Source organism: Lepisma saccharinum, chromosome 10 (genome assembly GCF_977018435.1).
Source record: "Lepisma saccharinum chromosome 10, izLepSacc3.1, whole genome shotgun sequence".
Lineage (NCBI taxonomy): Eukaryota > Metazoa > Arthropoda > Insecta > Zygentoma > Lepismatidae > Lepisma > Lepisma saccharinum.
The window spans coordinates 15,094,848-15,106,863 of record NC_139238.1 but is presented as its reverse complement, the minus strand read 5'-3'; the positions used below and the strand labels follow the sequence as shown (position 1 = coordinate 15,106,863).

Below are 12,016 nucleotides of genomic sequence, written 5' to 3'. Positions count from 1 at the left end.
GATATTACATCAGATCAGTAAAGTCTGAAATGTTCATTGAAGAACAGGAATGGTTGATTAACCTCCTTTATTAATGGTAACACTGTTAAGCCTTGTTTCCATGTTAATAAAATTTTAAAATGCTGACCAAGACCAAATTCCTTGTGTGAAAAATATACACTAAAAACGTAACGTGTCCACCCTCTAACGGGGTCTTCTTCAGATGAAGATTCACAATAAATTGATGAAAGATACAACCTTCGTCTTATATATACACTCCCAGTACAGGGTCCATACTCAAAACAACATAAAGGCACCAGCCCTTATCTTAGAACATTTCCTGTCTGGAATTCCTGAGTGTGGAATCTCCTGACAGACAGATTCCTTATCTCCTGGACTCCTTCCCTCCTCTTTTCTTTCTTCTTTATTCTTCTTTCCTCCTTCCTTTCCCTCATCCTTTCCATTCTTTCTAAACACCTTTCCATTCTTTGTTGATTGTCAGCCCCCATTCCAGTTCATTATTTCTTCTTCTCCTTTTTTATCTTATTTCCTTGGCCTCTTTCCACTTCTTCACTAGTCCTCTCTTCTCCCTCCCTATCTTCCTAGCTTTCTCCCATTCTATGTCATGTCCTGGTTTTTTTTTGGCTGCTTGAATATAGCATTTTCCCCCCCTTTAGTCTTACGCCACCCTTAAGTTGCTTCAACCTGCCTTTCAGTCTCTTTTTCGTTTCCCCTATGTACACACTATCACATTCCTTGCACTGAACCTCATAGATAATCACTTCTCTGTTTTCTTCCTTCTTCTTGTTCGCTATCCATAAAATGCTGCGGCTTTCCTTTCTGTATGTTCTTATGCCCACTTTTCTAAGTACTTTACTTATCATCTCCTTGGCTTTCCCCATTTTAAAGTTCCTTAATTAATATGAGGGTTATTTTTTAAGTAAGGTCCGTTTTGCAATAAAAACTAAGTAAGTAAATGTTTTTCAAAAAAAACATTTATTTTCTGAATTTCTGAATTTGCTACATAATTTCCTCGCCGGTTTAAACATTTATCGTAACGAACTAAGAGTTTTTGGTTACCCTCCTCATAGAACTCGGCTGCCTGTGAGATAGCCAGTTAGTTACTCACGGTCGTTTTTCCAGTTACTCATGGTTGTTTTCACTTTTTCATCGGTGTCTAAACGCTTGCTGCCCAGGAAGGTCTTCTGATGGCGGAAGAGGTGATAAGTGGTAGGTGCAAGGTCTGGACTGTATGTGGATGATAATCTGATCAAATATTTTGGCTGGAAGGTATTTGATCATCAGCGTTTAGACACTGATGAAAAAGTGAAAACGTCCGTGAGTAACTGGCTATCTCACAGGCGGCAGAGTTCTATGAGGAGGGTATCCAAAAACTCGTAGTTCATTACGAAAAATGTTTAAACTGGCAATAAAATTATGTAGAAAAATAGAGAAGTGTGTGTAAATTCAGAAAAGAAAGTTTTTTTAAAAAAACATTTACTTACTTCGTTTCTATTGCAAAATGGACCTTACTTAAAAAATAACCCTCGTATTTGTAATCAATTTGCCTGCATTTCACTTTACTTTTAAGTAGAAACAGCATATTTAGATACAGTTGAACCTGAGTTATACATATGTCTAGGTGACGAGAAACTAATATGAATAACTAAGAATTTCTTGCAAATCAGATTTAGATAACATGTATCTATTTTGAGTTACAACATACAGTATAATACAGGTTATTTCTGTCATAAAGTGGTAAGTTAACAAATCTAAAAGTGATTCTTTTTAAGTACATTATATTTGCCACTATCAAAGTTTTATGTCGATTAGCATCCACTTCCCGTATAAATCTTACTTTCTGGTCAAGCATGTAATTTTTCCTCTTTCTGTTCCCCATGGCTGACCAGTAGCAACTGAAAATTTTCACTGAGGGAACCACTGTTCTGTTTTCCTCATAGAACACAGCAAACCTCAGCTATCAGCATCTTTTTAATGTGTATGCTTTCGTATCGTGATTACATGCAAAATGAAATTGGTATCGTGTTCTGAACAACTGTGGCAAATTTTTATCTGATTTCATGCTGCCTCTCCTTGCCTTCTTTGTGACACTGCCGCTCTGCATTCGTCTTTCTCGCAACTCGAGACTGACCGCTGCCATGCCCGACTATTGTATTTCGTATTTGTGTTTTTGTAACAACAAGAATGTATAGTTCTGTGACATTGTTGTAGCTTTGCTATGTACAAATCAACTGTATTTTATTAAAATTAGTACTTGTAACACAGAATTATGTATAAACGCATTACGTACCAAGGTGGTTTAATTAACACATATTTAAATTATATTTTTACGTACAAAACAGAATTACACAGAACTGAGTTACGTATAAAGCAGTCTCAACTGTATTTATTTTACAAAACCAGGACCGGTGGATAAGAATATAATAATAATAAATAATTAATAATAATGGTATTAAAATGGCTGTCACACTCATTTCCACTTTAGTACCTGAAAATGAGAGTGACGTCTGCTCTCTGTAGCTTAGAAACTTTACCAGAACTCGCCTCATTTATAATGTGAAGGTTTCTTTTCAGCTTTTTTTTCACTAAGAAAAGCATTAAGTCATATTTTGTGGACATTCGTCACAGGCTATTTGTAGGACAGAGTGGCTATTCACCGGGAATTCTGCTTGAATTATTGGCTTCTAGAATTATGAAAAATGGCAACTTTTATTAATCCAAATCCCATTGAATTTATACATATTTAATAATGCCATGAGGCAAGTTTTTCACAGTCAAACTTTTATTTTTATTGTGTAAGGAAATGAAAGCTGCGTGGAAAATAAAACTGAATTCTCTCAATCAGTTTACTTTATTAGTGTCCTTTGCAGAACAATCTGTCTTGAGAGACAGAAGATTATTACAAGATAAGATTTCTTGAAGTTGAGTAGGTAAATTTGAGGGAAATTCTTATACAATTTACAATTTTTCGTAGATTAGCATATCCCGTAACATTTGTGACTTGCTTTTTGTAGGTGTATTTAGAGTCTTGAGTATGTGAAATTGCAAATGTAGACTCCACACCTTAAATTAAATGTACAGTTTAATTGAATTGATCTAGAAATTTTGGATACATTGGAATCCCTTTTTATTGTTAATATATTTGTGTGGTGGGAGGAGTTAATACATAAGGTTGGAATGGAGAAAACGTCTGCTTGTACCCTTGAATTTTTGAAAAGTTCACCGTGAAAACGGTGAATTATTAGGGGCATGCATATTTCTTTTTTGATGAAAACACAAAATGTGAATTAAAGACATTCTAATGTTAGTGTGAGGTGCATTTTCCTACCCTGTTTTGTCACAAAATTATGCGAAATGAACTGCAAAATGCAAAATACACTCTTATACACGAAATTTCGATTTTATTTGCCAACACAACACCTTCTGAAGTTTGAATTATCCTGTGAGGTATGCAATTTATGGAAAATTGATTAATTCTGCTGTAAATATTTGAGAAGCAAGAATGGACCCCTTTATACTCGAATACTCCAAGTGCTTATTGTTTACCGATGATGTAAAAATATATAAGTAGAGGCATGTAAATGTCGTTTGTGACGAAAACACGAAATATGAAATAACGTGCTGTAATGTTCATTTTTAATGTTTCTGAAAGGTGTGAGGTGCATTTTTCTACCCTGTTTTGTCACGAAATAATGCGAAATAAACTGCAAAATGCGAAATATACTCTTAAACATGAAATTCACCGTTTATATACCGATGCGACACTTTCTGAAATCTGAAGTATCCTGCGAGTTATGCAATTCACGGAAAATTGATTAATTCTGCTGTAAATATTTGAGAAGCAAAAATGGACCCCTTTACACAGGGACCGCGGTGGCTCAGTCGGTAACGCATCTGACTACCATGCTAAAGGTCCTGGGTTCGATCCCCGGCCGGTTCAAATCCGGGAACTTTTCTAACGTTGGAAGCACTCCCGGCGCCCACCCAGCGTTGAATAACATGGGTACGTGGGGGAAACCCTGGGGGGTAAAGGTGGTCAGGGGCGTGATGCTGATCACATCACCCCCACTCACGACTGGATGAAGAAAGTGTGGGGCGTTACCCCAACACCCCTATATGCCTTCATGGCGTGGTGCTAAGCACAGGGGTGCTCTTTACCTTTTTTTACTTTACTTTACACAGGAATAAATAAACTTAATACTCTGGTAACTACATAAATGTGCTATTAGAGGGGATAAGTTTATTTTGTGCAATAAGTGCAGTTTGAAATCAAATTTAGGATTATATTCACAATTTTAAAACCAAAATGTCATCTTATATAGCACTTTTGATGTGATTATTCACCGCTATAACACCGAAATTTTATTTTATTTACCGCTTTTGAACCCGAAATCGACTCTGTTTTCGTACCGAATTTTTGCTTTTTTATTTACCAAAATTATGTGCCTCTATATATGAGAGAGTAAATCATGAGATTGACTGTCTAACTCTTCAATCCGATTTAAATAATTGTTACGTTTCGTCACAAACAAATAAACTTTAATGTCAATAAATTCTTTGTACTTTCTTTTGCGCGACGACATATAAGCGACTCACAAATATATAATAAACAGTAATTTTCTAAGTAGAAAAAGCATTACCAAGGATTTGGGAATATGATTAAACAACAAACTCATCTTTGATACTCATATGGAAAAAGTAGTTAATGATTCTTATAAAATTCTTGGCTTTGTTAAGAAACTCCAAAGATTTATTTAATATCAACTCTTTAGTATATTTATTTAATAATCTTGTACAAACAAAATTAGAATACGGGAGTACGGTATGGAACCCATATACATGTCATGCCATATCAATAAAATTGAAAAAGTTCAGAATAAATTTTTATGACACATTTACTACAAAAAATACAAGAGATCTTCATATGCAGATCGCATCTCCTATGTTAAATTACTAAATGAATTCTCATGTGATACACTTCAACGAAGACGCGAAATGGCTGACCATATGTTACTATAAAAACTTATTAATGGTATACTTGAGTGTGAAAATCTTTTACAGTTGATAAACTTTCATGTCAATTATAAGGTATTAAGAGTAAGACAACCATTTTATTGCAACAAATCAAACACCGAGTTCCATCAAAATTCTCCAATCATTAGATTATTAAGTAAACACAATAATACTGTCTCGACTGGAATTGATTTGGATTTTGCTTTTAATATTAAAAACTTTTCATATAGTTTAAATAACATTGTAGATATAATATCGCGGCAGAAAAATTCTCCGCTCGATGCACAAAGCATCGATTCCCCTCCCTCTGCCATACCGACGAAATACGATATACAAATAAAACAGATCCAATTTTGAAGTGATATATTTATAGTCTCAAATATAACTTGTAGCTTTTATCTCATAAATCTATAATCAAAATTGTGTACATATAAATGAATTCAAATTTGAACCTTGCTTTGTATTGATTACTGCTGTTTCTCATTTAAATAGTGGTATTTCTATAAGTTGTATAATTTCCTTATTATTATCAAGCTTTTGTAGCTTGTTACTTTTCCTTCTCTCTTTATATTTTGTTTCTTCTGTTTTTCAGTTTTCTCCTGTCTAAAATTTGTAATATATATATTAGGGATGGGACCAATTAATCGGTACTCTATCGGTATCGGCCGATATAGGCATATCGGTTTATCGGTAAAATTACCGATTATTTTACCGATCCGATATATCGATAAATATCTTATAATTTAGTGCAAAATTCTGCCATTTTGTTGTAATTTTTATGGACAATCTCAATGCCCTACTTTCTAAAAAAGTAATTGTCTAAATATTAAACTTCTTTTGCACTGCAGTCACCTCGAAACACATATTTGTTAAGGATATCAAGGAACATTTCATGTTCTTCAAGTACCATATCTAATTTTATATCGGATCGGTAGAATATCGGTTATCGGTATCGGTAAATTTTATATCGGTACTTTATCGGTATCGGCCAAAATTTCATAACGGCCCATCCCTAATATATATATATATATATGTAATTTTTTGTATTTGTATAATTTTTTGTATTCGTATCTATGCAAGATTTTGTGTAAAAACTACTATGTGTTTGTATTTATGTGAATGACATTTGTATATAGCAAATTGTAATGCCTATTGTAATTGGAGCATTTGCTCGGTCATAGGCGACTGGTTAATAAATAAATAAATGCAGGAATAAACTTAATACTCTGGTAACTACATAAATGTGCTATTAGAAGGGTTATGTTTATTATTGTAATAAGTGCAGTTTTTAAATCAAATTTTGGATTATGTTCACAATTTTAAAACCAAAATGAAATTTTATACAGAGCATTCCCTGACATTCACTACGAGACTCGACGGCAAGCAGCCCGACGTCAGCGCTTGTCTTCCCCTGTGAATGGGGTCCGCAACAGTTGCTAGAGTTGCAGACCCTGTAAGTTTGTCTACTGTAATTCTCCAGATTTGTCATACAATACTGTATTTTAACTCACGGATGGTGTGCGGATTGTCTTTGTATGCTTTATTTGTTAGATTAGGGCTTAATTAAGAATTTTAGCGGCTCTAAATGCTGTGGTTTTTGAAACACCTGTTTCTTGTGAGAGGCGGTGAATAGATTTCCGAGGAGACTGTTCTAACCTGTGTGCTATTTCATCGAGTGTTTCCTCAGTAAGTACACGTGAGTTTTTCTTTCCACTTTTATTCAGAACTGACCCTATTACTCTAAACTTTTTTACGAGGTTTAATATAGTGGTCCTATGTGGAATGGGAACACAAGGAAATTTCTTTGCAAAACGTCGTCACACTTCTCCACAATTCCTCTTTCAGAAGTAACACTCGACAAGATAAATCCTTTGTTGTAACGTAAACTTTTGTGGTGCCATATTAAGCCAGAATCTTCAACACACGGACACGACACAACACAACTTCCGAGGGAGGATTATACTGGCGTCAGTCTGCAATGTCAACAGAAAGGGAAAGAGAGCGAAGGCAGGGAGAGTGGAAAAAAAAAAACCGACTGTAGCGTGCGACTGTTGCGGACCCCATTCACCAGGAAAGACAAGTGCTGATGCCGGGCCGCTTGCTGCCAAGTCTCATAGCGAATGTCACGGAATGCTCTGTATACTGCTTTTGATCAGTTTTTTTTTTTTTTTTACCGCTATAACACCGAAATTTTATTTTATTTGCTGCTTTTGAACCCAAAATTGACTGTTTTTGTATCGAAATTTGGCTTTTTTATTTACTAAAAATTTGTGCCTCTATGAATTATACTTGAATTTTATTGTAGTCCTAGAGTGGCTACCCTGTAGGACCATTGCATGTGTGAAATTTATGTAAATTTAACAATAAATTGATTTTACCAATGGCAATGCTTCTACTATAGGATAGAGTACCATTAATTTTTTTCTAGATTATTGCATGAATAGGTCTGAATGGATACTGAGTATTGCTATGAAAGGTTATTGGTTAGAATTGAATCAGTGACACTTTTCTTGAGGTTGCAGGGTCCCTAAAATGCTGCTCAGTAATTCACATTGTGAATATGCTGGAAATTAAAATGCGTACAGTAATTTTCATTAATTTTTCACCAGTATTGTGCAAATAAATGCATTTAGATATTTTGATAATGGTATAATAGGAATTAGAATAGTTTTATATTAAAATTAGGCCTGAATATTGGTTTATTTATTCACTCAGGGTGGCTACTCACCAGGAATTCCTTGAATTACAGGAATTATGTGTGAATTATTGGCTCCGGGAATTATGCGTGAATTTTTCTGCGTAGACGTTAAAAATGGCAACTTTTATTAATCCAAATCCCATTGAATTTATACATATTTATTAATAGCCTGAGGCAAGGCTTTGACAGTTTAGCTTTAATTTTTTTTCAAGAAAAGAAAAGAAAAGAAAGCTGTGTGGAAAATAAAACAGAATTCTGCCAATCCGTTTGCTTTGTTAGCGTCCTTTTCAGAACAATCTTTGGCAGATGGAAGATTATTGCAAGATATCTTGAAAGTTGATTAGGTAAATTTCCAGTTTGAAATTCTTATACAGTTTTCGTAGATTAGTATATCCCGCAACATTTGTGACTTGTGTTTACAGATTTATTTAGAGTCTGAGTATGTGAAAAGGCAAATCTAAACTCTGCACATTCATTCATTCATTGTTTTCTGCCTAATTGGCAGGTTTTTCACTGCAATCTCCAGCTTTCCCTGTTCTCTGCCTTACGCTTCGTAATAGCATACGACCCAGTTAATTTAATATCATCCATAAGCTGATATCTCTTTCTTCCACGGACTTTTCTTCCTTCAACCATTCCCTCCAAGGCATCTCTTAGCAGGCAGTTTCTTCTTAGACAGTGTCCTAACCAGTTTCTTTTCCTCTTCTTGATGGTCTCCAGTATAGATCTTTTTTCACCAACTCTTTTCAGTACGGCTTCGTTTCTTACCTTGTCTGTCCATTTTACACACTCCATTTTTCGCCATGTCCACATTTCAAAAGCTTCGAGTCGTTTCTCTTCATTTCTTCTCAACGTCCAGGTTTCTGCACCATATAGTACTACACTCCACACAAAACATTTCACTAATCTCTTCCTTAGACCTATGTCCATGGGTCCACAAAAAACATTTTTTCTTCTATTGAAAGCTTCTTTTGCTATTGCGATTCTCATTTTCACTTCTTGGTTGCAGCTCATGTCACTGCTTATAGTGCATCCGAGGTACTTGAAGCTATCCACTTGCTGGATTCTTTCACTGTTTGCTCTCACATTAATATTCCTTGGTTTCAGTCCTATAACCATTGCCTTTGTCTTCTTTACATTAATCTTCATTCCATACTGCTCACAGCTGCTGTTTAACTCTTCTAACATACTATTTATGGTTATTTCATCCTCAGCGAATAATGCCATGTCATCAGCAAATCTTATGCAGTTTATTCTTCTTCCTCCTAATTTGACACCTCCTGTGCTCTGGAAACAAGTTTTCACTATATCTTCTAAATAGATATTAAACAAAGTAGGCGATAGGCAGCATCCTTGTCGTACTCCTCTTCCAATTTCACAGCCTTCTGTCATTTCGTCTCCTGTTCTCACTTTAACTCGTTGATTCATGTATAAGTTGCTTAGAAGTCTTCTCTCTTTCCAATCTACACCAATTTTCTTCAGAATTTCTAAAAGTTTAACCCAATTCACTCTATCAAAGGCTTTCTCCAGGTCTACAAATACTACAAACACCTCCTTTCCTTTCTCTAAATATCTTTCCCCAATGGTCCTCAGTAAACCAATTGCATCCCTTGTACCTCTTCCTTTCCTGAAACCAAACTGTTCTTCCTCTAACTCGCCACTGACCTTCGAGTATAGGCGTCTGTTCAGAATTCTTAGAAGAATTTTTGCCGAGTGAGATATCAAGCTGCAAGCTGATTGTCCTCTACTCAGAACATTTTCTGGCATTGCTTTTCTTCTGCAGAGGTACCAAAACAGTCTCCGTGAAATCTTGTGGCCAATCCCCTTTCTCATAGAGTTCATTGCATAAGTGCAGTATTTCTCTTTTTCCATCTCCCAGGCATTTGATAAGTTCAACAGGAATTTCATCAGTGCCCGTTGCTTTCCCATTCCTCATTTCTTTGAGTGCTTGCTCAAATTCTTCATTCAGGATATAGTATCCTTTCTCATCGTCAGGCACGTCGTCTTCATTTTCTACATTCAGACTGTCTGGGCGATTCTCTTTCTGGTAGAGCTCTTCAACGTACTTTCCCCACACATTCGATATTCCTTTTTTGTCTGTGATTTCACATTATATACCCAGGTGTACATATACAGTTTAATTGAATTAAATTAGAATTTTTTCGATAAATTGGAATCACGCAGACCCTTTATAGTGTTAATATATATATTTGTGTACGTCTATGTATGGGTGGTGAGAGGCGGTAATACGTAAGGTTGAAACAGAGAAAGCATCTTCTTGTACCCTTGAATTTTTGGAAAATTCGTCTTGAAAACAGGGAATTATACTTGAATTTTATCAAGATCCCAGAGTAGCCACCCTGTCACTGATACCAACTAATAGTTTGTCAAACTCTGAGAATCCCATAGAGCTTGCAAATGTTGTGCAACACTTTGGCAGAGTCTAAATATCATGGAAATTATGCATAATTTTGTTAACATCATTGTGGGGATAAATGCTATTGTGATTAAATAATCCAAGGGAATCAGTATCGCTATCATTATCAGTTCATAGTAGTAGTAGTTTCTTAGCCCTAATTTAGATTATTTGAAATACAGATATGTTGAATAGAATGGCTTCTAAAAACTAACATGTATTTGCAGGCAACCCACTTCAAAGTTATTCAAGCTTGTGCCAAACGAGCTGGTATTCTGGATCCAAAGAATGTCCGAATCGATCACGTAGGGTTTGGTGTTGTGCTGGGAGAAGACAAGAAGAAATTCAAGACTAGGTCTGGGGACACAGTGCGACTGGTGGATTTACTTGATGAAGGTACATTGTACAGATAAAGTAAATTATATTTTTGTACGTTTTTCACTAAACGTACAATAAAATGTAAAATCTAGGAATGCAGTCTTCGTTCCACTGTATGTACTGATTCTGTTACTTCAAGTTACACTTAATTGTAAATTATCCATTTTACTTCAAAATATATTTTGGCAGCCAGAGGATTTGAAATAACTAACACCGAATTTTGTTACTTGCCAGGAAATTAACCTAGGAACATTGGCTGTGCCAGTAATCTGGAAAGTTAGAGTAATAAACGTACAATTCAGTCTCCAAGTACTAAATTCATCAGCGCAATAAAGAGGCAAAGTGCCTACAGAGCAGCTTGTCACTGCTGACAGAAGGCATCACACATCTCTTTCCAGTCCTGTAGCTATCAGGATTTCTAAAAGAGTCCATTTTTATTTATTTCCATTAGTTCTCCATGTTGCACAGAAAGTAACATAAAAAGATATGCAACAATATCTATTTTTAAGTTAGTGAAAGTAATATTTGTTTTAATTTCAAAACAGTCCATGTCAGTAGAGACATGCATATTTTGTTAAGGTACTCAATGTTATCCGCGAAGCTGATTTACATTATTTTCTATTAATTTCGGTAGCCACTGCCACCATCCTCGTTGGAATTTGTTGTGTTGTTGCTTGGCACGTTCTCTTGCTTTTTCCTAAATCACCGCTAGGTGTGCTGCTGTCGCCTGTATGTCTGTGTATATGTCGTCTGCTGTTCACCAGTTTTAATTGCTGCAGTAACGGAAGCCAGGCGTGGTGTGCCTGACCACTATCTATGTTCATTTCATGATTGTAGTGCATAATGGCGTGTGTTTCTTTGATTTTTGTGTCTATGAGAGTGTGTGCTTTGAATTTGACATGCACTTTCTCAATTTTATGGTTGTGGAATTTGATATGCTTGGCAAGTCCGGTGGTGCGTTGGGCAGTTTTTGCATTTGATAGGTGCTGCTGAATTCTCTCACTGATGGGCCTGATGGATCTGCTGATGTGATGGGCCTGATGGATCTGCTGATGTAATGAGCCTTGCACTTGCATTCAGCATCATAGATGCCTGGATTGTTGAGGGGGGAGAGGAAGTACCATTTGTTTGTTTAGTTGGTCAGCTATTTTGAGGTTGGTTTGTGTGCTATTTGGATGTTGTAGGGGCGGAGGGCTTTGGTAAGGCGGTTGGATGTGGTAGGATGGTAGGGAAAGGCAAACCACTTGGTTTTGTTACTGGGATCTGGTTGTGATGGTGGAGCGGTTTGTGTTGATGGTGCAGGTTGTCTGACTTCGATTTCAGCTTTGCTGCAGCATGTGGAGAGTTGACATTCAGTATATCCATGTTTTAGTGCCAGTTCCGTGATGGTTGCTATCTCGTCCCTCAGGTCTTCTTCTCTGGAACAGTAGGAGAAGGCTCTTCGGAAGAAGTTTAGCCATATGTTGGCCTTTTGCTAAACTTCTTCCGAAGAGCCTTCTCCTACTGTGGCT

The 12,016-nt window shown here is 36.1% G+C and overlaps 1 protein-coding gene across 1 annotated transcript in view; it reads left to right on the top strand.

Annotated features, from left to right (window-relative positions):
- ArgRS (arginine--tRNA ligase-like protein) overlaps positions 1-12,016 on the top strand; it is a 72,210-nt gene that overhangs the window by 38,058 nt on the left and 22,136 nt on the right. Inside the window, exon 9 of the mRNA XM_083129583.1 lies at positions 10,355-10,523. Within this exon, the coding sequence (XP_082985709.1) occupies positions 10,355-10,523 (169 nt within the window). The remainder of the gene's footprint in view (positions 1-10,354; positions 10,524-12,016) is intronic.